At 34.6% G+C, this 19,240-nt stretch overlaps 1 protein-coding gene across 2 annotated transcripts in view; it reads left to right on the top strand.

Annotated features, from left to right (window-relative positions):
• rump (heterogeneous nuclear ribonucleoprotein rumpelstiltskin) overlaps nt 1-18,226 on the top strand; it is a 34,164-nt gene extending 15,938 nt beyond the window's left edge. Inside the window, exons 6-14 of one of the 2 annotated variants that reach the window (XR_016303762.1) lie at nt 464-610; nt 1,269-1,571; nt 7,992-8,124; nt 11,358-11,659; nt 12,291-12,426; nt 13,069-13,136; nt 16,038-16,147; nt 16,532-17,451; nt 17,541-18,226. Coding sequence is in view for 1 of the 2 variants with exons in the window: in XM_089642391.1 (XP_089498517.1) it covers nt 464-610; nt 1,269-1,571; nt 7,992-8,124; nt 11,358-11,659; nt 12,291-12,426; nt 13,069-13,124 (1,077 nt within the window). In the remaining variant the exon portion in view is untranslated. Of the gene's footprint in view, nt 1-463; nt 611-1,268; nt 1,572-7,991; nt 8,125-11,357; nt 11,660-12,290; nt 12,427-13,068; nt 13,578-16,037; nt 16,148-16,531; nt 17,452-17,540 lie in introns of those variants that run through there. The other variant, XM_089642391.1, reaches the window with a different exon arrangement.
• The last annotated feature ends 1,014 nt before the right edge of the window (nt 18,227-19,240 follow it).

The following is a 19,240-nucleotide window of genomic DNA, read 5'->3' as shown; positions in this document are numbered from 1 at the left end:
TTAAATATGCATAAATATTGTCGAAGTCACCAAGTCAAGTGTGGTGTAATTATCTCTTATAATCTTGCTAAAGATCAGATGTCATGACTTCTGACAACTTGCATTCCATATTCATCTTTTTATTGATCTATTGAGAGCTAAATTCTGCATACGGTGCAAGACAGCTGTTTTCAAGTTAAAACAATTTCTATTTTGTTTATCACAAACTAAATTTAGGTTTTGAACAAATAATATGTTTTTTTGATACCTCGGGGGATGAAAATGTATTGCAATGTTTAAAACAATTGCGTAAAAAAATATTTACAAAACCTCTAAAAATGGTTTCAAGTTCGATTATATCCTATGATTCAAAATACAGGATAATTATAAAAATATTCTATTCGACAATGTTCTTTTTATGTTTTCATTGTCAAATTATTTTAGGATCCATCCAGTGTATTTAATAAAAAGTGTTACTTTGCAGTTGGATTACAAAGTGGATAAGAAGAAGCTGAAGGAAGTGTTCAAGATGGCTGGGAAAGTGAGGAATATTGACCTGAGTTTGGACAAAGATGGAAACAGCAGAGGTTTTGCTGTTATCGAGTATGATCATCCCGTTGAGGCAGTACAGGTAAACCTTATTTTGAAAGCACTTGATGAAGCCAGCTGAATTTTTGAGCCATTAGTTTTTATTAAAATTGTATATTATCCACGAACTATAGAAAAGGGACGAATCAAATCGTAAATGGTGCGAATCGCCGCTTGCAGTTGCTTCATTCCTTTCCCATAATTCGTGGTTCAGCTCGTGCTTCGGTTAATACGCAGAATTAGATTATTCTTGGTTTATTCTTAGTACATTTATTCAGACAAAGAAAGATCAAAACTATGCATTATTTCTCACAATTGTTTCTATCTCTAACATATTCTGTGTCTCAATTATTTTCCCTCTAGTAGTTGCTGCCTATTTCCGAAATTTATTACACCTAAAACTCCCTATTTGTCTTTCAGAGAACTGCAAATGCCAAATGCAGATTATTTTTAAGATAATTTTCCTCCTTATCTATGCGACTTTCGCATATGTGAAACCATCAGCGACTATCCCTGAAGTCGAATGTTGCATATGTAATTTATCAGCTATCATTATACTCGGATTTGGCATATTATGAAATCCATCAGCGGTTATCTCTATGTCCATTATGTTTCACTAAATCACATAATTGTGGGATATATAACTCTGTAAAGGTTAATTAATTTCCTGATTGTTTGGATTGTTTGTTTCCTGATTGCAGGCCATCTCCATGTTTGACAAGCAAGTCCTGTTTGAACGTAAGCTCGCCGTGCGAATGGACCGCGCCAACTCGGGCCAGACAGACATGCGCCTGCCCGAGGGGCTGCAGGCCATCGGGCCCGGGCTGGGCCCATCGGGGGAACCCCTGCGCGACGTGGTGTCCAGCCTGCCGCAGCAGCAACCGGCCGCACAATCTGCCACGGGTGCCGGCCTGCTGGGGGCCGTGCCTGCCCTCGGGGGACTGGGCCTGCAGGCCCTCGGCCAGCTGGGTCTGGGGCAACTGCAGTCACAGCTCCTGCAGCAGGTGCAATTTTCTAAATTACGTTAAAATGTGTTTTGTTATTGATGTAGACACGTGATATTTGACTCTAATCTAACATTTCTCAGTACTGCAGACTCTCGATTTTATAAAATCCTGGTTAAGTGAAAAAAAGATTAGAAGAATTTCCTGGTTAATCCATTCAACAAGGATATTTGAAGCTAAAAGTGTGTGATGAATATAAATACTAATTTAACATTTCTCAATACAGCAGATTCCAGATTTACTGGATAGATCTATAGTGGAATAAAATTTGGGTTCTCCTCACGGCTGTTGCAAATGTGATCCATCGGTAGATATGCTCATCGTTGCGGATGTTGCATATGTAACCCACAAAGTTTCATTAAAACACATACAAGTAATCCTTTATTTCAACTATCAGTAAAATCCCTGCGCACACTTGTATAACTTGAATTAGAGTCGCGTGCTCACTACGGAGGCTTTTATTGGGCGCACCGTAAAGGTTTAAGAGACGGGCTACTGTCAACACAATAAGGAGAAACAAGGAAGACATAGTAGTCCTAGTGAGTGGTCCTACGTACGTCATTGACAATCTTTCTCTTCCTTCTCACTCATCTCTTGTGTGAGAATGAAAAAAACAAGATACTAGAATGATGACATCACATACGACCTCTCTGCGACTCCTGCAGCACAATGGACCTATGCCCTGAGTGCTTATGGGGCAGCTGCTTAGTCTCAGAGAGAGGTTGTACATATGTACGTACATCATCTCTTCTCTCATGTCTTGTATGAAAAGGAAAAAGACAGAAGATAATGTCACGTACAACCTCTCTCTGGACTACTATTTGCATACCTTCTCCTATGAGTTTCCCGAAATGTACGTAATCGCATATCCCTAATTTTTTCCGTGTAAAAACTTGTATAAAGATGTTATCAGTATAGTTCAGTATCATCGGCATTGAAAGACTAGCGTTATACGTTTCAACAAATTGTTTAAATTCTTGTGCATTTATGTCATTATTATTGACTGATTGCGTATTTTACACAAAAAAATGATTTTTATAAAGGTTCCGGTCAAATCAAACTCAGTAAATCGAGTGTCTGCTGTATCTCAAAAAAGGTGTTGTTGTCTTATCTGGTTAGTTAGTTGTGCCAGTCCTCAATTATTTCTATGTTTGTAGCATTTTTAGAAAAATTATTAATTTATGTTTTATGTAGGGAGTTAGATAGATGCATAGGAATGTTATGCATTCAGAGTCTCGATAACTTATTCTCGGGGTTTGCGAATATCTACTAAATTATTTGTATTTATTATAAGCCCGTCGTCCCACTGGCTCGGTAACGTTACGAAATCCACAAAAACCCAAGACCGTGCGCAGAAAAGTAAAGTTCACTAAGGTTTGCAGGGCAGTCTGTAACAATTATATATGCGAGAACCGTTACTTGATTTTGACTGGCCACAAACGCCCTCACTAGGAGGTTTGTGCCACTCGATTGTTGGAGATATAAAAAAAGAAAATGTTAGCGTGTGGGCAGGATGGCTTGAACGCAACCGCGGGGATCTTGGTTCTCAACGGGCAGCTGAAACGAACATCTTATTGGGAGACCTCTGACGGGTGAACCTCAATGACTATGGATTGTGAGTTAGTTAATTTTAATACTGGACATTGTGCCTAGTTTACCTTTAAAATTATGTGTGAACTTTCTATTTCACACTGCCGCTTTAATCTGTTTACCAAGGTCAGTTAAACATGTTTGTAAATATCTCAATTACGTTCTTTATGCTTCCATGTAAATTTCCAACACGCTGGTGCTCCTTCGGGACCCGGCGCACGAACCTGAGATTTAATTATTTTCAATTCCATAATTTTAGAGTCACTTATGTTTGTTTTAAGTATTATTCTTGATAATACACTTCTTGTATTTTAGCCAATAAACACCTGTACTTCTACATAATTCTTTCATTTGAATCCTCAGTTGGTTTTATGTCTATTACAATTACCCTTGTTCTTTTCTAATTACAATGGCCCCATCATGGCTAAAATATTAGCATGTACATTTAATTGTTACAATTGGTGTCCAACGCGTGTAACTTTTATTTGGTACAATGACTTGTGGGGTTTTTCTGCGCAGAGTCTCCGGTTTTTGTGGATTTCGTACCGTTACCGAGCCAGTGGGACGGCGGGCTTAATTATCTGATCCTAGAATCGAGTACCTTCTTGTGTTCCAAAATTATTATTTCGCACGACATACTAAAAAAAATTATACCTGATTTTTGCAAAGATGTTATATATAAGATGTTAAATGCCTTACATAAAGAGAATAATATGTTTGCTCAAAATTCTTCCAGTGGTGATTTTTGATCCTGTTATGTATACTGTAGTTTATATTGAGATGTCATTAGCACTGTCCACACACGCTCTCGTAGCATTTGAGGCAGTCCCCAACCAACAAAAAAAAATTCAGTCAAAAGAATAATAATGTTCAATTATTGCCTGCACTTGTTTAGGTCATGCTTTACCCACTTCGCAGTGTCAGGACGGAACTATTAATGTTGAAAATTTTAACACAATGGCTTGTTCTTGATATTTTTATGTACGTATTAAAAAAAATTGTTGCGTAACATTACTCAATAATGTTTTCCAATCTAAATAGAATGGTGCTTGTGGAACCAAATTGTTCTAATCCATTACATAATATTGTAAAGATTCATCAGAAAGAACTTAACGCCAAAATTTCTCCTGATTAGTACAGAATAATTTGTAATGGAATATGTCTGTGTTGTTGATATTCCCTATTTGTATACTGTGAATCTGTACAATATGACTTGGTATTTATTTTCTTCGATTCGTTTTTAGTTGCATCTTTGGCAATCCTTGGCAATGTTTTTTGTTGGTATGTTTTGTTCATCTTACACCATTTTAGGTGGAAAAAGATATCTCAAGATTACTCTGAGATTTAGATAAAGAAGATAAGTTTTTATCAAGTTTTCCATAAGAAAAAATGTGTAAATATATTTAAAAAAAAAAACCTATACATTAATTCATCAAACTTGTCAGTATGCTTCTGTGCAATTTTTTCAATCCACAATTAATTGTTAACGACTTAATAAATAAATAGAATAGATGTTTTGTTTGTCTTGTGATAAAATAGTAGAAGTTTAGCAGGCCTTATTAGCAGTTTGTCAACTAACGTGTCTTACATATTGATAAAGTGTGTGCGGAGTATCTTCAATTTGCTTCCATGAAGGATATTGATTCCTCTTAAATCAGTCTTCTCTAAATACAATACGTATTATAATGTAATTATGTCCTCGGATAATCCTGTCAGGTTTTATTCTTATAGGTGAGTCATATCATTTCTGCATATATCCGCTATATCAACTTTCATTGATTTGGAGAAAACTGCAAAAAAACTGTCACATGTTTAAATTTGTAAATAAATAAATTATAAATTTGGGTTATATAATTATGTAAAATTTTGAATGTAGTAGCAGTTTTGAAATAATTTCTATAAATAAGAGAGATACATTCAGAGGCTTTTGAAATTCAACTGACCTGATACGGCGCATTTAGAAACTGATGCAAAGATAAAGCCAATATATATATATATATATTTTTTTTTTTAATTTTATTTTATATGCATGACGTGCCAATCCAGATATTTCATGGGGATACCAAATTTTTATTTCATAAATGAAAGGAATTCGGAATAGGGAACAACAGGTCCTGGTATAATTATTTGCAAGTTTGCAAGAGGAAAGCGCATATTTTTCCTTAACACACTTCAGGCGGGTATCTTTTGCGCTGGCGTACCGCTGGTGACGGGCGAAAATAAAGGTCCAGCGCTAATTATTTCAATTTGTTTTAAATCGCTATATCTTCGAAAATAATAAAATTTTCTACATACTAACTCAGCATACTCAAGCTATAAAATGACTAACCGAAAAATTACTCATTTTATTAATCTTCTAATGCATTGCTTATCAAGTGTCAGGTATTCAGTAATAAAAGGTCCGTTTGTTGAAATACCGATGTACACAAAAGACTAGAATATAAATATAAAAAGAAGAATTTTATTGCTATTTGATAATTATGTACATAAAGTTGGGACCTTTAGAAAGTGATTGGTATATAATTTTCATACAAAAACATTGGATAATTTATTCTTTTCTCCCATTGAAATGAAGCTGGTGCAAAAGGTAAAAATATCTTTCCCGTCCTTAAGCAACAATCGATCGAACGGGTAGAAATACCGTTCCCGTCCGAAGTGTGTCAAGGAATGTTTTGTCTAAATCAAAAATCGGCATCTACCGTCACTGTATCAGTTTCTTGGGTCGTTTAATGCAAAATTTGTTGGCAATTCTCTTAAACTTTCCGTGATTCAGGCATTCGCACTCGTTTTCTGCCTTTGTTATTTAGTTCCTCCAATTCAAATCAGATATTAAAAAATCGGATATAGAAATGATAGGACTCAGATATTACTTTAATATTTTATTCCACTCGAGTTGTCATCTTGTCTCTCAAATTTTTAGTACATAGATTTAATATAATTAGGAATAAAAATTTAGGAGTCAGTAAGATGTGCCAGTTAGTGTTTTCCTCATTTTAATAAATATCCACTCATACAAAAGTTAATATTTTGGTAATTTTGTTCACACTTTCATCCTGTCTTCAATCACATAAGTACAAAGATTGTATTTTCTGTAATTAAATTGAATTTTACCACAAAACAGGTTGTTTGATTGTAGAATAATGGCCACCGCAGCTCCCACTTTTAAAATATGTATTTCTGTAAATTCTTCTAAAAAACATCTCAATAACCCTTTGGCTAGTCTCGAAGACAATTTTCCATATAAAATCTTTGACACATTTGATCTCTGTCATGCATTGAAGTAAGCCAGCGTTAGGTTGTTTATTCAAAATTATTCTTCCTTTCTTCCCGTCTACTCTGCCTTATCTTCAATTTCACAGCACAGAGCTCAATGATTTATTTGTAGCAAGTACATTATATTAATTTCTTGGAGAATCCTGCAGATTCGACATTCATTTGTGCATTTTCATCAAAAAAACTACATACATGTTGGTGACAGAATATTATACATATCTAGTTTAGAGAAGGGTGTAATCTTCTACAAAATCTCAGGTCAAACCAATACTTCCGGAGTATTTTCTGTATGTAATTTAAGTCCTTCGAGGATTTATGTATAACGCGGGGAACACATGCTGCTACAAAGTTGTATATTAAATTCTCTGAAGGTTGGGATTCTAACAGTAACATTACATTTCCAGGAAACGACAATAGTAACGAGATGCTCTTAGTCTCCGATGTCATTCCACTTCTCTGATGACATTTCCGACAGTCAGCTTACTTCCAACAATCCTTTATTCCCAGCCTCTAGGTCAGCCAGCATGTTGTCCATGAAGCATTAAGACCAATGGTACCAGATGACTTTGTACACCATCTTAACCTGTTAACCGGGGAGTTCAGTTTTGAATTACGCAGCATATAACGGGCGCGAACCCGTTCACTAGGACGTATCAATACGTCACGCCCGGTGGACGTTAATTTTATTTTAATTTTTTTTTATTTATGCATCAAAAAAAGTGAAAACATCGAATTAAAAAAATAGAATATTTACAAACAATTATAAAGATTACAAAAAATATAAAAAAAGGTTATAATTACAGAACAATAAATAAAAGCACACAGATAAAAGAGAAACATTGAGTTTCAAAAATTAAAATATGTAAAAATTAAAAACTCAATTTCCGTGTGATATGTTCGGAAATATACGTCCCGTTCGTTCCAGGGCGCAACATATATTTCAAGGACGTATTTATACGTCCTACCCGTACCCGATACTGTTTACGTTTGACGTATTTATACGTCCCGCCCGGTTAACAGGTTAAGAGGAAAGGCTGTGCCACCTTTTTCATACAGAACTAATTAATTTTGGATTAAAGGTCAAAATACCCTAACAAATTGAATATATATTTTTTAATCAAAAAGGTATAGCAAATATGTAGCATGGATGTGAGCTATTTTATTTATTTCTGTTTTGAATTATAAAATATAGGCCATTAACCCCTTCAGTAATCATTTAAAAATTAAAAATGGAAAAACAAACACCTTTTTTTTATCAATGAATTTTATTTACTCAAAATATATATCCTCAAAATGGGACTGAATTTTGATGTTGTGGAAAAAATAATTAAAATTTTTCTTTAGTATGAATTCCGAATTCTGGCACATAATAGCCGCCCGAGTATACTCGGGCATGGTCATTAAGAGGTTAAAGAATTCGATTTTTCATGATTCATGTAACTTTGGAAATTTTTGTGATTTTATAAATGTACCATAATAATAATAACTGCACTTTTACATTAGCCATGAAAAAGATATATATCTACCCCGTGTAAAAATATAAGTGTGATATCGCAGGGTCTTACTGCCGGCGACTTGTCGAGCCTCGGCAATGCCGGCGGTCTGTCCAGCACTCTTCAGGATCTGGGCAACAACTCCATGCAAGCCCCGCAGATGCAGAACAATAACTTCTCCAACAATGCCTTCCAAGGTAAGTGCAATTCCGTATAAATACCATTACAACGGCATTATTTGTAAAGCATCTCTCTACAATCCATATTAATTAACTCTGCAGGCCTCAGTCACATTCTGTCAGACGGTTGGAGTATTTCCGTTTTGCAATAAAATCCAAATAAATGGAATATTTCTGAACGTATCTGAAAACTAAAAACTGTTTTTGAAAGGTGATAAACTACGCTCTCGTATCATTACAAATAAACATATATTTCTTGAAATATTAAAATTTTGAATGCAAACATAAATGACTCATTTTTTAAACTAAAATTACTGATCAAGAAAAGATATATAAAAGCACACTTATTTTATTAGAAAAATCTATTACAAACATTATTGTCACCTCACTGTTTTATTGTTTCCAGAGATGTGCAAAATGGGTACCCAAAACCATTTGAAATGCAAAATGGAAATGGGTCAAAACTTTTCCATTTCAAAATGCAAAATGGTTTTTAGAAAAGCATTTAAAATGCAAAATGCAAAATGCAAAATACCTATTTTCAAAATGCATTGAAAATGCAAAATGCTTTCTCAGGTCAAACAATTAAAATAATTATAGAATTTTTAAACAATTTTCCATTTAATAATGGACATCAATGTAGAACAAACATTATACATGATGGTAAATCCAAAAACACCACTACAGATTATGAAACCACAATTTTTTTTTAATATTACAGCGTTATCGCCCCATGTTCAGTATTTGAATCAGTATTTTTTGTAATGGTATCACTCAATTGCCAGGGCTCTTACCAGGGAGCAACTTGACAAATGTAAATTATCTCTCATAGCGAGGTTGAGGACCGACTGATATTTGGGGCTTATGAAAAAAAGATGTGTGGAGATAGTAGGAAGAATGTTGCAAAAAAGCATTTAAAATGGAAAATGCATTGAGAAAAGCATTTAAAATGGAAAATGCATTGAGAAAAGCATTTAAAATGCAAAATGGAAAATACCCATTTTGCATTTCCATTTGAAATGGATTTATTTGAAATAAATCACATCTCTGATTGTTTCATATAAAAAAAATTCACAAAGTTTCATAAATTTTTTTCAAATTGCGGTCGGAACCTTTTGTTTTATAAGGGTTCACATTTTAATTGTTCTGTGGTTAATTTCTAGATTTGAATATAAAGCTTAACGTTTTCTCTTTCTAACACCGTTTACATCATTGTTCTAACTACAACAGTAAGGAAGACAACGATTTTTGTGAGTTGATATGAGTTCTTCCCAAAAGCCAAAAAATTAGCCGGAAGAGTTGATATTAACAATGCTTCTTTACTCCTTATAATAAACTTTCAAGTAGAATCTTTAGGATGTACTTAACACATTTGTGCACTATGCCATCAAAGTATCTGATTATTATACACTACTATCTGACGTGTACCCAGCGTTGCTCGACCTTTCTCCACTGTCTACAAATATAATATCCATGTATTATATATATAAACCTTCCGGAAGAAACTGTCTAAATGATAGTGAAAACCCTATCAAACTCCGTTTCATAGTTTAGAAGAACTAAGCGCACAAACAGACAGACGCGGATAGTGACTTTGTTTTATACTATTTAGAGAAGTAATGGTCCAAGCGGGAAACTGGTGAATCTGCATCACATAGAGAACCTTAAAAACTTATTTTTTTCCATCTGAGCATTTCGATTTTTAAATTTTCTTTTCAAGAGAATTTAAAAAAATAAATTCGAATAATAAATAAATTGGACGTATTTTAAAAGACAACAAACAACTGATTTTAACCCTCGATTAGTATTGGCTATTGAATATTTTCAAATTTGACCTTAAAAATTACAACTTCGGACTCAATTTACTCGAAAATGAAAGCTCAAGTCGAAAAACCTTTTGCAACAAAATCGACTCCAAATTTGATGTAGATTTACCAGTTTCCCGCTTGTGCCACTAGTTTCCGGACACCGTGTATGATGTCCCCAGATAGACAAGGATATACAGGACTAAACAAAATCTATAAAAATAAGGATGTAAATGTTAATTTGTTCAAAATCTTTAATCTCTGAGTTTTTCATTGATTGCTTTGAAATTTTGACACAACGTCGCATTCGAATACGCTTGTGTTTTTATATATCTATATTATATAGAAGTCACCTGTGACAGGTAAAAACATACTTTTTTGAAAAACAGTGCCATTTGTTGTACGTAAAAGCAACACGCGCTACTGTTACTCTATCTGCACAGATAAAGCTACTTCTGAGATAATAATAACAAATCAACTTTTGCATCTCTCTTTTCCTAAATTATCATGTTTGCAACTGGATAATCGAAAATCATAAATGTCATGATCTTTCGAACGAAAGGTTGATTCAGACTAGGCTAGTAATTTAGTTGAGTGTCGAATAACTTGCCTATCAACTGACTAAAAAGTGTTCACATTACGGTCGAGTATAGTATTGGCATATTGATAGGCAACATACTCAATAGGATATATTAAGCTGATAGGAATGGATATTTTAGAAGAGGTGGATGAAGAAATGGATACAAAAATTACTTTTACTTTTTTTTTTTAAAAGAAAGACAAACATTCCCGGGTTACGAATAACCTGACAATATTTGAAAATCTCCTACTACCACCACAGTAAGCTGAAAATGTTGCTTGTGTTGTGATGGAGGACTTAGCCAGCCGAGGAATTGAACACACTATGCCTGGGTGGGACCCAAGCGCGTTGTCAACTCGGCCACCGACCGGTCAAATGGATTTATAGAAGAGGTAAAATAGGAAATACAATTTCTCTACTCAAGCATAGAACATTAGAAGATCCCAACGTAAGGATACGCAGATTGCTTAATTTGTTTATGCTTATGCAGTGGGGACTTGACGTTCCATAAGCACTCATGTTGTAAATATAGCGTTACAAATTTTATAGTTGTATCTTTGCTCTAATGAAACGTTTTGCGGCAGCTAATGAACTCTACTAAAACAACAGGTTTGATGGTTGAGCCAGTGAGCAATTAAACGTGGTGGGGGCGCTACCCGATACTCGAGGATACGGAGGGAAAATAAAACAAAGTGGATTGACTCAACTAAATTTATGTTTTTGAGACACATTTAGCTACTAAATTGCTCGCCACTCAACTAAATTACTAGCCTAGTCCTAACCTGCCTTAAGGTTCAGAAGAAGACTCAGATACCTGTTGTGGAAAATGATTTCAGATAATACCTTTGTTATTTTATTTATTATAGGTTTAAGCAATGCCGCTTTCGGGCGTGGAATCAACCTCACCCCCGTTGGCTTGAACTCCAACCTCAACTCCACCCTCAATGCCATGAACTCCAGCATGAACTCCAGCATGAACTCCAGCATGAACCCCGGCATGGGCTTCCCCCACCAGCCCCCGGGCGGGCGCGGGGATTCCCCCAACTTTGGGGGCAACCGGGGCATGTCTCCTGGAGGGTATGGGGACAACCGAGGGGGCTCCCGGGATATGGACGCCAGAGGCGGGATCAATCCAGATAAACCGGGAGACATGGTGCTCATCAAATATGTAAGCATGCATTCATTTTTTTGCGGTATTTACAAATTGTCTGAAACAAAATGTACAAACATGATGTCCCTTCCTATCTATACAATTTTTTCTCTTAACTCTGACAATATAGACACCGTCAATGCTTAGCTGAGGTTAATCCATTCTGGCGTATGACTGGGACGCAGTATATAGCGCAGTCAAATTATAACTCATTGTTCTCTCAGTTTAAGTGTAGGTATCAGATCCAGATGCATTGCTTTCATGCAGCATGTTCTTTCTAACTTGGTATTCAACTACACTGTTTGAATAACTGTAAAAACTTTTCCAATACTCTTATATGTATTCAAATTCAATAATCGTATACTTGTCCCTTTCTCGCTAAGGACAAAAAGTAGGCGTGTAAGCAAGACCTAAGGCTGTCGGGAAGTGTATACATATGCACCAATATGCACAATCCTAAGTATGTGTTGTTTACCTCCTGTTGTTAACTGTCAACAGTCCTCCTTATTGTCATAATTTAGGACTCAATTTTTACAACAGTGACAAATATTTGGTTGAAGTTCGGCTAGTTGTGTAAAATATTATTTAGCTCCCAAATATTCGTAACAATATATCAACTGCAGTACAAGTATTATTTGTTATATGACAGCTCCCCGCCACTGTGACGTGGCAGCTGCTCCGTGAGAAGTTCAGCGAGGCTGGTGAGGTGAAGTTTGCCGAGAAGATTGACAGCGAAACAGCCGTCGTCCGCTTCCAGAGCGAATGGGGCTCCACTCGAGCCATCAGTATCCTTTCAAATTAAACAGGGTTTCCGGGGGTAAAGTCCCCTATCTTCGGGGGGTGGTTCTACATGATAGTACAAGTAAAAAGGTAATTAATTTCTTTCGATATTCCAACATTTTTAGGGAAAGAAGTTGTTTTTGTTTTATTGAGTTTTATTTTTCAATGTACATTTGTTACTTAAATTTCGTTTACTTTGCTACTGGTTTCGACACAACCGTGTCATTAACTAGCAATCTTAAAACTAACTTAAAAAAATATACAAGTACAGAAAGGGGGGGGGGAGAAAGGTGGGAGGAGTCAAGAAAACAGGGAAACATTGTCAATAAAGGTGACTTACAGGGTGCTATAATTGCTCCCGATGGGAAATCCCGCTTCTCCTTTGTTTGCAGAAATTTTTATGAATTCCTTTGAAAACAAATTATTTGATTGTGGACTTTCCCTATTATCTAATAAAAATTATCTAAATAAAAACGTGCAATCACCTCTCGAAGTTAGCTTGAACTTAGCTATGAACTTCTCGTTTTGCATTGTTTCTTATGTCTTATTATTATTATGATACATCAGTATTTGTGAGGCATTTAGCAAAGCCTAGGTCATCCTGAGATGAAAAAGAAAACAAATATTTCCTTAATGATTGTTTTCAGAAATGTTTGACAAGACCCGCATCGATGGAAAGACAATAGTTGTACGTCACTGCTGAAATGTTTCTAAGGTTGACTTCTTCTATAAGAATAATTAGTTCTTAACATTATTTCAAATTACATTAGATTTTAGACTTCATACATATTGACAAATTTGTTGAAAATAGTATTATTAACTGTGAGCACTTATTTTAATAGGTGAGAGTTTTGCAAGTTAGCACTTACTTCAACAATTATTTAATACTTAGATAGATAGTTTTCACCGATTCACTGCTGTTCTATACTTTTGACTTTAGATTTAGGTTGAGTGTTAATCTTATTTGAATGTATTTAGTCTGTGACAAATCTCTATCGAAGTAGTGGCGATCTTTCGGGTGATTTATTATTATTTGTCTTTCATGATTAATAATCGTGTAAACTTGGGATCACCCTGTTGGTTGGCAAGCAATGTGATTACGTAGTTGTTTTCTTCTCGATTAAAACTAGCTCTGAATAAAATGATTCTTTTTGACTTTTATTTTATTATTTCAAATAATTTTAATTTATTGACAATAACATTGTGTTTCAACCTCTGTTTAGATTTTGATCGTCGTTTGGTGGTCCTTGGAAAAGATATTTTTAAATATCGACAACTTGACAGTAGGTTTGAAGGAGTGCTGGTTATTTAACAAAGCTAATGTGTTTTTCGATGCTTCAACATAGATCCTGCTACATCTGTGTTCTCGTAATGTTTCGCTATAATTTTTTGGCCAGTGCAGTGCCATGCAAATAAAAATTGTTTGGTTTTTAAGGAATACGCATGGAATGGTCAGGTATCACAATACGTGAAGAGTAAACTGGTATACTTTTTCACACTAAGTATTTTGGTTGCAGTTTCCGACTAAAAAAACGATCCCACAGACAACAATGGCAGTATTCGCCGTGTTTTCGAGTGTCAACCAATTGGAAGAAATTCTCAAAATGACTGAAAACTTTTGTGCTGGAGGAAATTAAATGTAGGGATGAAACATAATGCTGGGAATCTTCTTCAAACACCCAAGACTCGAGCGCTACAAACATAGCCCCGTACATTATGTATTACTCATTTAGATGAGCGGGAGTTTCTTCGTGTATTTATATTTTTTAGGATCTTTGAATTTCTTCACTCCGATTAATAGTGCTGCCATTTATTTTTGAGTTGTTTCATAGAGAGTAAAAAATGGCTCATTCTCTCTTGGAATACCTAATCACTGGGGCCATATACTCCGAAATCAGCTGATCAACGATGTTAATTCGCTGAATAACAAAACTACAAGCTTACACAGCAACCTAATGTCTCTGAGAAACAATTCATTTCTTGTATTAATGAATTAATAGATTTTCACATTGGTTGGTTCGTGAGCTACTAAACGAAGGAATTTAGTCCGCTCCACAAATGTATTATACTGGTTGGCATTTTCATGGTGTTATGCCGATTTGGTGCTTTTAAATTTTGCTTACATGTTCTTGTTGGATTGGTTTTGGAAGTTCTTTAGTTGGTCTACTGCAGTCTCTACTTTGTTTGGAATATCGTCTGCTTGAGTTCTCTCCTCATCTTGTCGAGCGGAGATTGGTTCAATCCTCCATTGATAGCATCGAGGTGAAGTCTACACTTTGGATGCCGGTTCATTATAATCTCGCAAACAATTAACAATATTGGTAAGTTGACATTTGAAATTTGTTATGGTAAATTGTTAGAAATTTATTCTTTATTGCAATATTACGCGTCGTTGATCTGTTTTATCTGAAGAGATTTGCTAAATAGGATGCGAAATTTTGTGTCTGGTTTTATAATTTCATCTGCAATTTCAACAGTTTACAGGTTGATCACTAACTCCACAAATGTTGAAATGATGCAGATAGCAAAACTGGATATTTGCACCTTCAGTCTTTCAGGATCTTCTGCTTTTCACCGACTGACACGGAATGTTTTCTGTTTGACACCTTTTATTTCATCACGCCACACTCTAGATTTCATCCAGCATTTGTTGGTCTTGTTGCCTGGCTCACCATTCTCCGGGCATTTATTTAATTTAAACTAGCAGCTGGTCCAGGATTTGTGACATCAGTATAAACACGGATTAGAAATTAGTTTTGGAGATCAACTATGGAGACGTCTCTGTTCATTTGCCATCGAGATGATATTGATTGGTTCACACCGACAGTGAACCAGGACACGGTTATCACAGTTTTGTGCCAAAAGTAGCCTGGTGTCCAACTAGTGAAGTGACGGCTGAATTATTTGCTGAGCGGTCCCCTGCAGTGATGTTGCATCTACACATTCTTTATTTGTGAATTAGTCGCATTTTGTACATACGTTTGGTCTTCATTCTCCTTTTGGAAGGTATTGAATTGACATTTTTATTGTGAAAACTAGTATGTACAGGCAAATGAAGGGTATATCTAGTAAACTTCCACATTCAGTATGGTCAGATCAAAACTCAACTTACATTTGGGTTTCACCTCCTGACCATAAATGCCAGTGACACGCTGTGATTTTTTTAAACTTATTTTTCTGTTTTCCGCAGCCAACTTACACCTCTTTGTATAAGAAAAGCTGTCTAAATCTGTTTTTACAGTTTTGTTGTCAAGGTAAAAAAGGTTACCCATTGTATAAAAAAACAAATCAGAACAAGTTGGAAAAGTGATGATAAAAAAACAGGTTTGTAGGCTAGTGACGAGAAAAAAGGCTAGTTTTTTTCTCATCACTTATGATGACTTTATATCACTTTTCAAAAGTGTTCTGATCTGTCATGGAACCCTTGAAATGTTGGGTTACTATTTTCAACTTCTTAAAGTCAAATTTTCCTCAATAAACTTATTAAACTATTCATTATCGAACACATAATTATTGTTATTTTTGTGTTTAATCTAATTTAATCTTCCAAAATATATTCCATTTCATTTTCAGACATTTAAAACTCAATGTTATATTGCAATATTTATGTTTCCAGGACAATGGATGATTGAATCCATATTGCAAATTAAATTGAATTTTGCACCAAATAGGACCGGTAAATGGCAAATAAATTCATGATGAAATTTTGAAATGGAAAAGATTCAGGTAATTATTGTTTTAAAATATTTTTCTCTCACTAATGTTGTAATGTATTATTATAAGCATAATATTTTTTTTTTTTTTTGGGGGGTACTATTGATATATTTTGACTCCATTTATAGAATTAAGCGTAATCTATACCAGCACTTTGTTGTATCCTACAAATTATAGTGGAGCTGATAATTTAATTTGAGTTTTTTTTGTCTTATATGTAGTATTGTTCTAGTTTCTGTATTACATGTTTTTTTTTTTTTTTTTTTTTTTTTAGTAAAAAAAAGATACACGAATTACATAATATAACAATTACATAATATAATTGCACAATATAGTACAGTTATTAATTACATAATATTAGTATTTGATGTACCTAAAACTTTATTTTTATTACAGTGTGACGTTACATACTTACTTGAGAATTACAATAATTGATGGAAACGGTCCATGACAAGATTTCTTAGATCACAAGATGTGAGTGCCATGGTGACCGGGTATCTCATCAAACTGACAGTTCACAACACACCTACAAAAAGTGATGAAACAAAATTAGGTTACATATGTAACTATTTAAGGCGATGCCATACGTAGTAATGCAAAATCATGTGTTTTTGGTTTGAAAATTTTGTCGCCTAGAAATGTTTCAGATGCTTTAATTAAATACTGCGAGTAGAATACATCTTGGCCTTTGAAATAATCGAGTATTTTTTATATAAGTCTTTTTATAAGCCCAGAAAAAAATAATGTATAGGCCTATGAAAACTGCTTTAAAGTTCAAAATCTCCTACTAACGAACCCATTTTCGGTTATGATTTTATTGTATAATGTGGCAAATTAAGTTATTTATAAAATGATCGGAAAAAAATTAAATATTTATGCCTGAACATCCACAAAATAAAATAAAAGGCACTTTTTGGCCATGTTTTTTTCTTGCATAAATCAAAACAGGCAGATGGTGTAAAGCGGGAATTTAAACCTTATCGCCATCTACGTAAGGGTTGTTATTGATAGCGGCTCAATTTAAAATATTACACGACGTAGTGCATCGCCTTAAAATAGTTTTTTGTACTCACTTTTAATGTATCACTTTTTAAAGGTGTGTTTAATTGTCATTTTGATGAAATATCATGAAACGAGTGTTATATGAGGAAGGAAAATGAAAATGAAAGATCCATAAATGTTGCGATGTACCTAGATTTTCAGATCTAGTTACTAAACAATCTGAATTGTGATAAGGGTGATACTGGGAGTATTATCCACTCTGAATTGGAATGCAAATAAATGTTATCAATACGTCATCCTCATCCGCTGTTTAGGTAAAAAAAACTAATTTTTAAAAGCACTTTATTTCTTTAATCTTGTTTCTTTCCTTCTAGTTTTTAATCATTATTGTTTTGGTTTTCAGAGACGAGACTTTGAATTCACTTCCTCTTATATATTATTTCCATTACAAAATGCAAACTTTCACTTCAACAATGACTTGGATGTAACGGATATTTGATGCTACGCACCCCTCATTATAAAGGGGTCATGTTAACTCTTATATAATGACTCCAGTATATACCCCGAGTATAAATACCTATTATCATCCAATACCAGTACAGAACTCTCTCAGTAATCCGCCGCTCCATTATTCGACAACTACTATAATACACTGATATTTTTAATAGTTGAAATCAAGTTATATAATTCTCCGGTATTATGTCAAATTCAGTTGTCCAAATTATTATTGGTTATTATATAACTGTGTTGCTCTCGCTGACCATTTTACCAGTTACGGTTAATAATTATTGCTTTTTTAGGACATTTCGGTTTCGATTAGTCCTGTGTATTTTAGCAACTGTCGCAGTGTTTCTGTTCGTTTTGTTCTGCCACTTTTTTTGTTTGAATAAGTATAGAAATTGGAGTCTTCTCGCAAACGGTAAACGTGACAACTTAACTTTAAACCATAAAATGGAAATTTTATAGCACGGTTTTTTTTTTTAATCCACCGCTTTCACTAATTGAACACTTGCTCGGTTTTTGGGGTGACTAATTAGTGAGAGAGTACTTTTTTAAGGTGTTAAATTATTTAATGTCTTTTACTTAATTTTCGCACCAAATAAAAGATAAACTTCATATTATGTGTGTTTTTATTCTACCAAATTTTATTAACGTTTTCATACAATGAAATATGTTCAATTGCGATAAATTATATCACAGTTCATGCCTATACCCATCTTTTTCCCTTGTCCTACTCAGATGGTGCGTGGGAGAATTCGCTAGCCTCTGTCTTTCTTCTCTCTTACAACATGGATCTCTTCAAGGTCCAGGGTTCACTCTTTTATGTCCTCAAAAAGAACCTCCACAAAGCATCCCAAAGGTCTCCTGTGTGGAAATATAATAAAATCACAAAAATGTTTGTGAAATTTTCCTTTTGCAGTGTGGAAAAGTAAAGGTGAGTTATCAAAAGTACCGGGAGAACATACATCAAAATGGGTTAATATTTTATTAAAGCAGGAAATGAAAAAAATTACTGTGCATTTTAGCAATAATATCACAAAGTAAGCTACCATATCAGGCGAGTACCAGGAGAACATAAAAAGCTAAATATTTTCAGTTTGTAGTGCAACTACATATTGGTGATATTTCCCCCAGCCTGCTAAATGTCTAGCTCATAAAATTGTAAACGCAACAACCGACCCCGGACACACTACACAGATTGGCAAAGGGAAGATTCATAATATGCTGCGGGTGGCCACACTGGACCAGCTGGAAAGGTAGCTAGGTTCTCTACCCTTGGTTGGCGGTCTCTTCTCTACGCAATCTCTGGCTCATACTCATCTCATGATATCACCCGCCATTTTCAATGTGTAAAACTTAAATAATACACAAACTTCCAAAAGTGTCTAAGACTTTAATTTAGCCCGTTATAAAATTATACACAAAAATTTGAGGGTTTAAAACAGGGGTGGGGATCCTTTTCGCTGTCAGGGTCCATTTGGATGATTGTAGTATCACTTGAACGCACTTAGATTTTGGGATTTTTTACACCTGACAAGAAATGCGCAAACGAACTTCATGTTTACAAATGAATCTACTACAATAAATTTATAACTACACTCG

Source organism: Hesperophylax consimilis, chromosome 2 (assembly GCF_061612785.1).
Source record: "Hesperophylax consimilis isolate HC1 chromosome 2, BYU_Hcon_1.0, whole genome shotgun sequence".
NCBI classification, from domain to species: Eukaryota; Metazoa; Arthropoda; class Insecta; order Trichoptera; family Limnephilidae; genus Hesperophylax; species Hesperophylax consimilis.
This window is presented reverse-complemented; position numbering and strand designations above follow the sequence as displayed.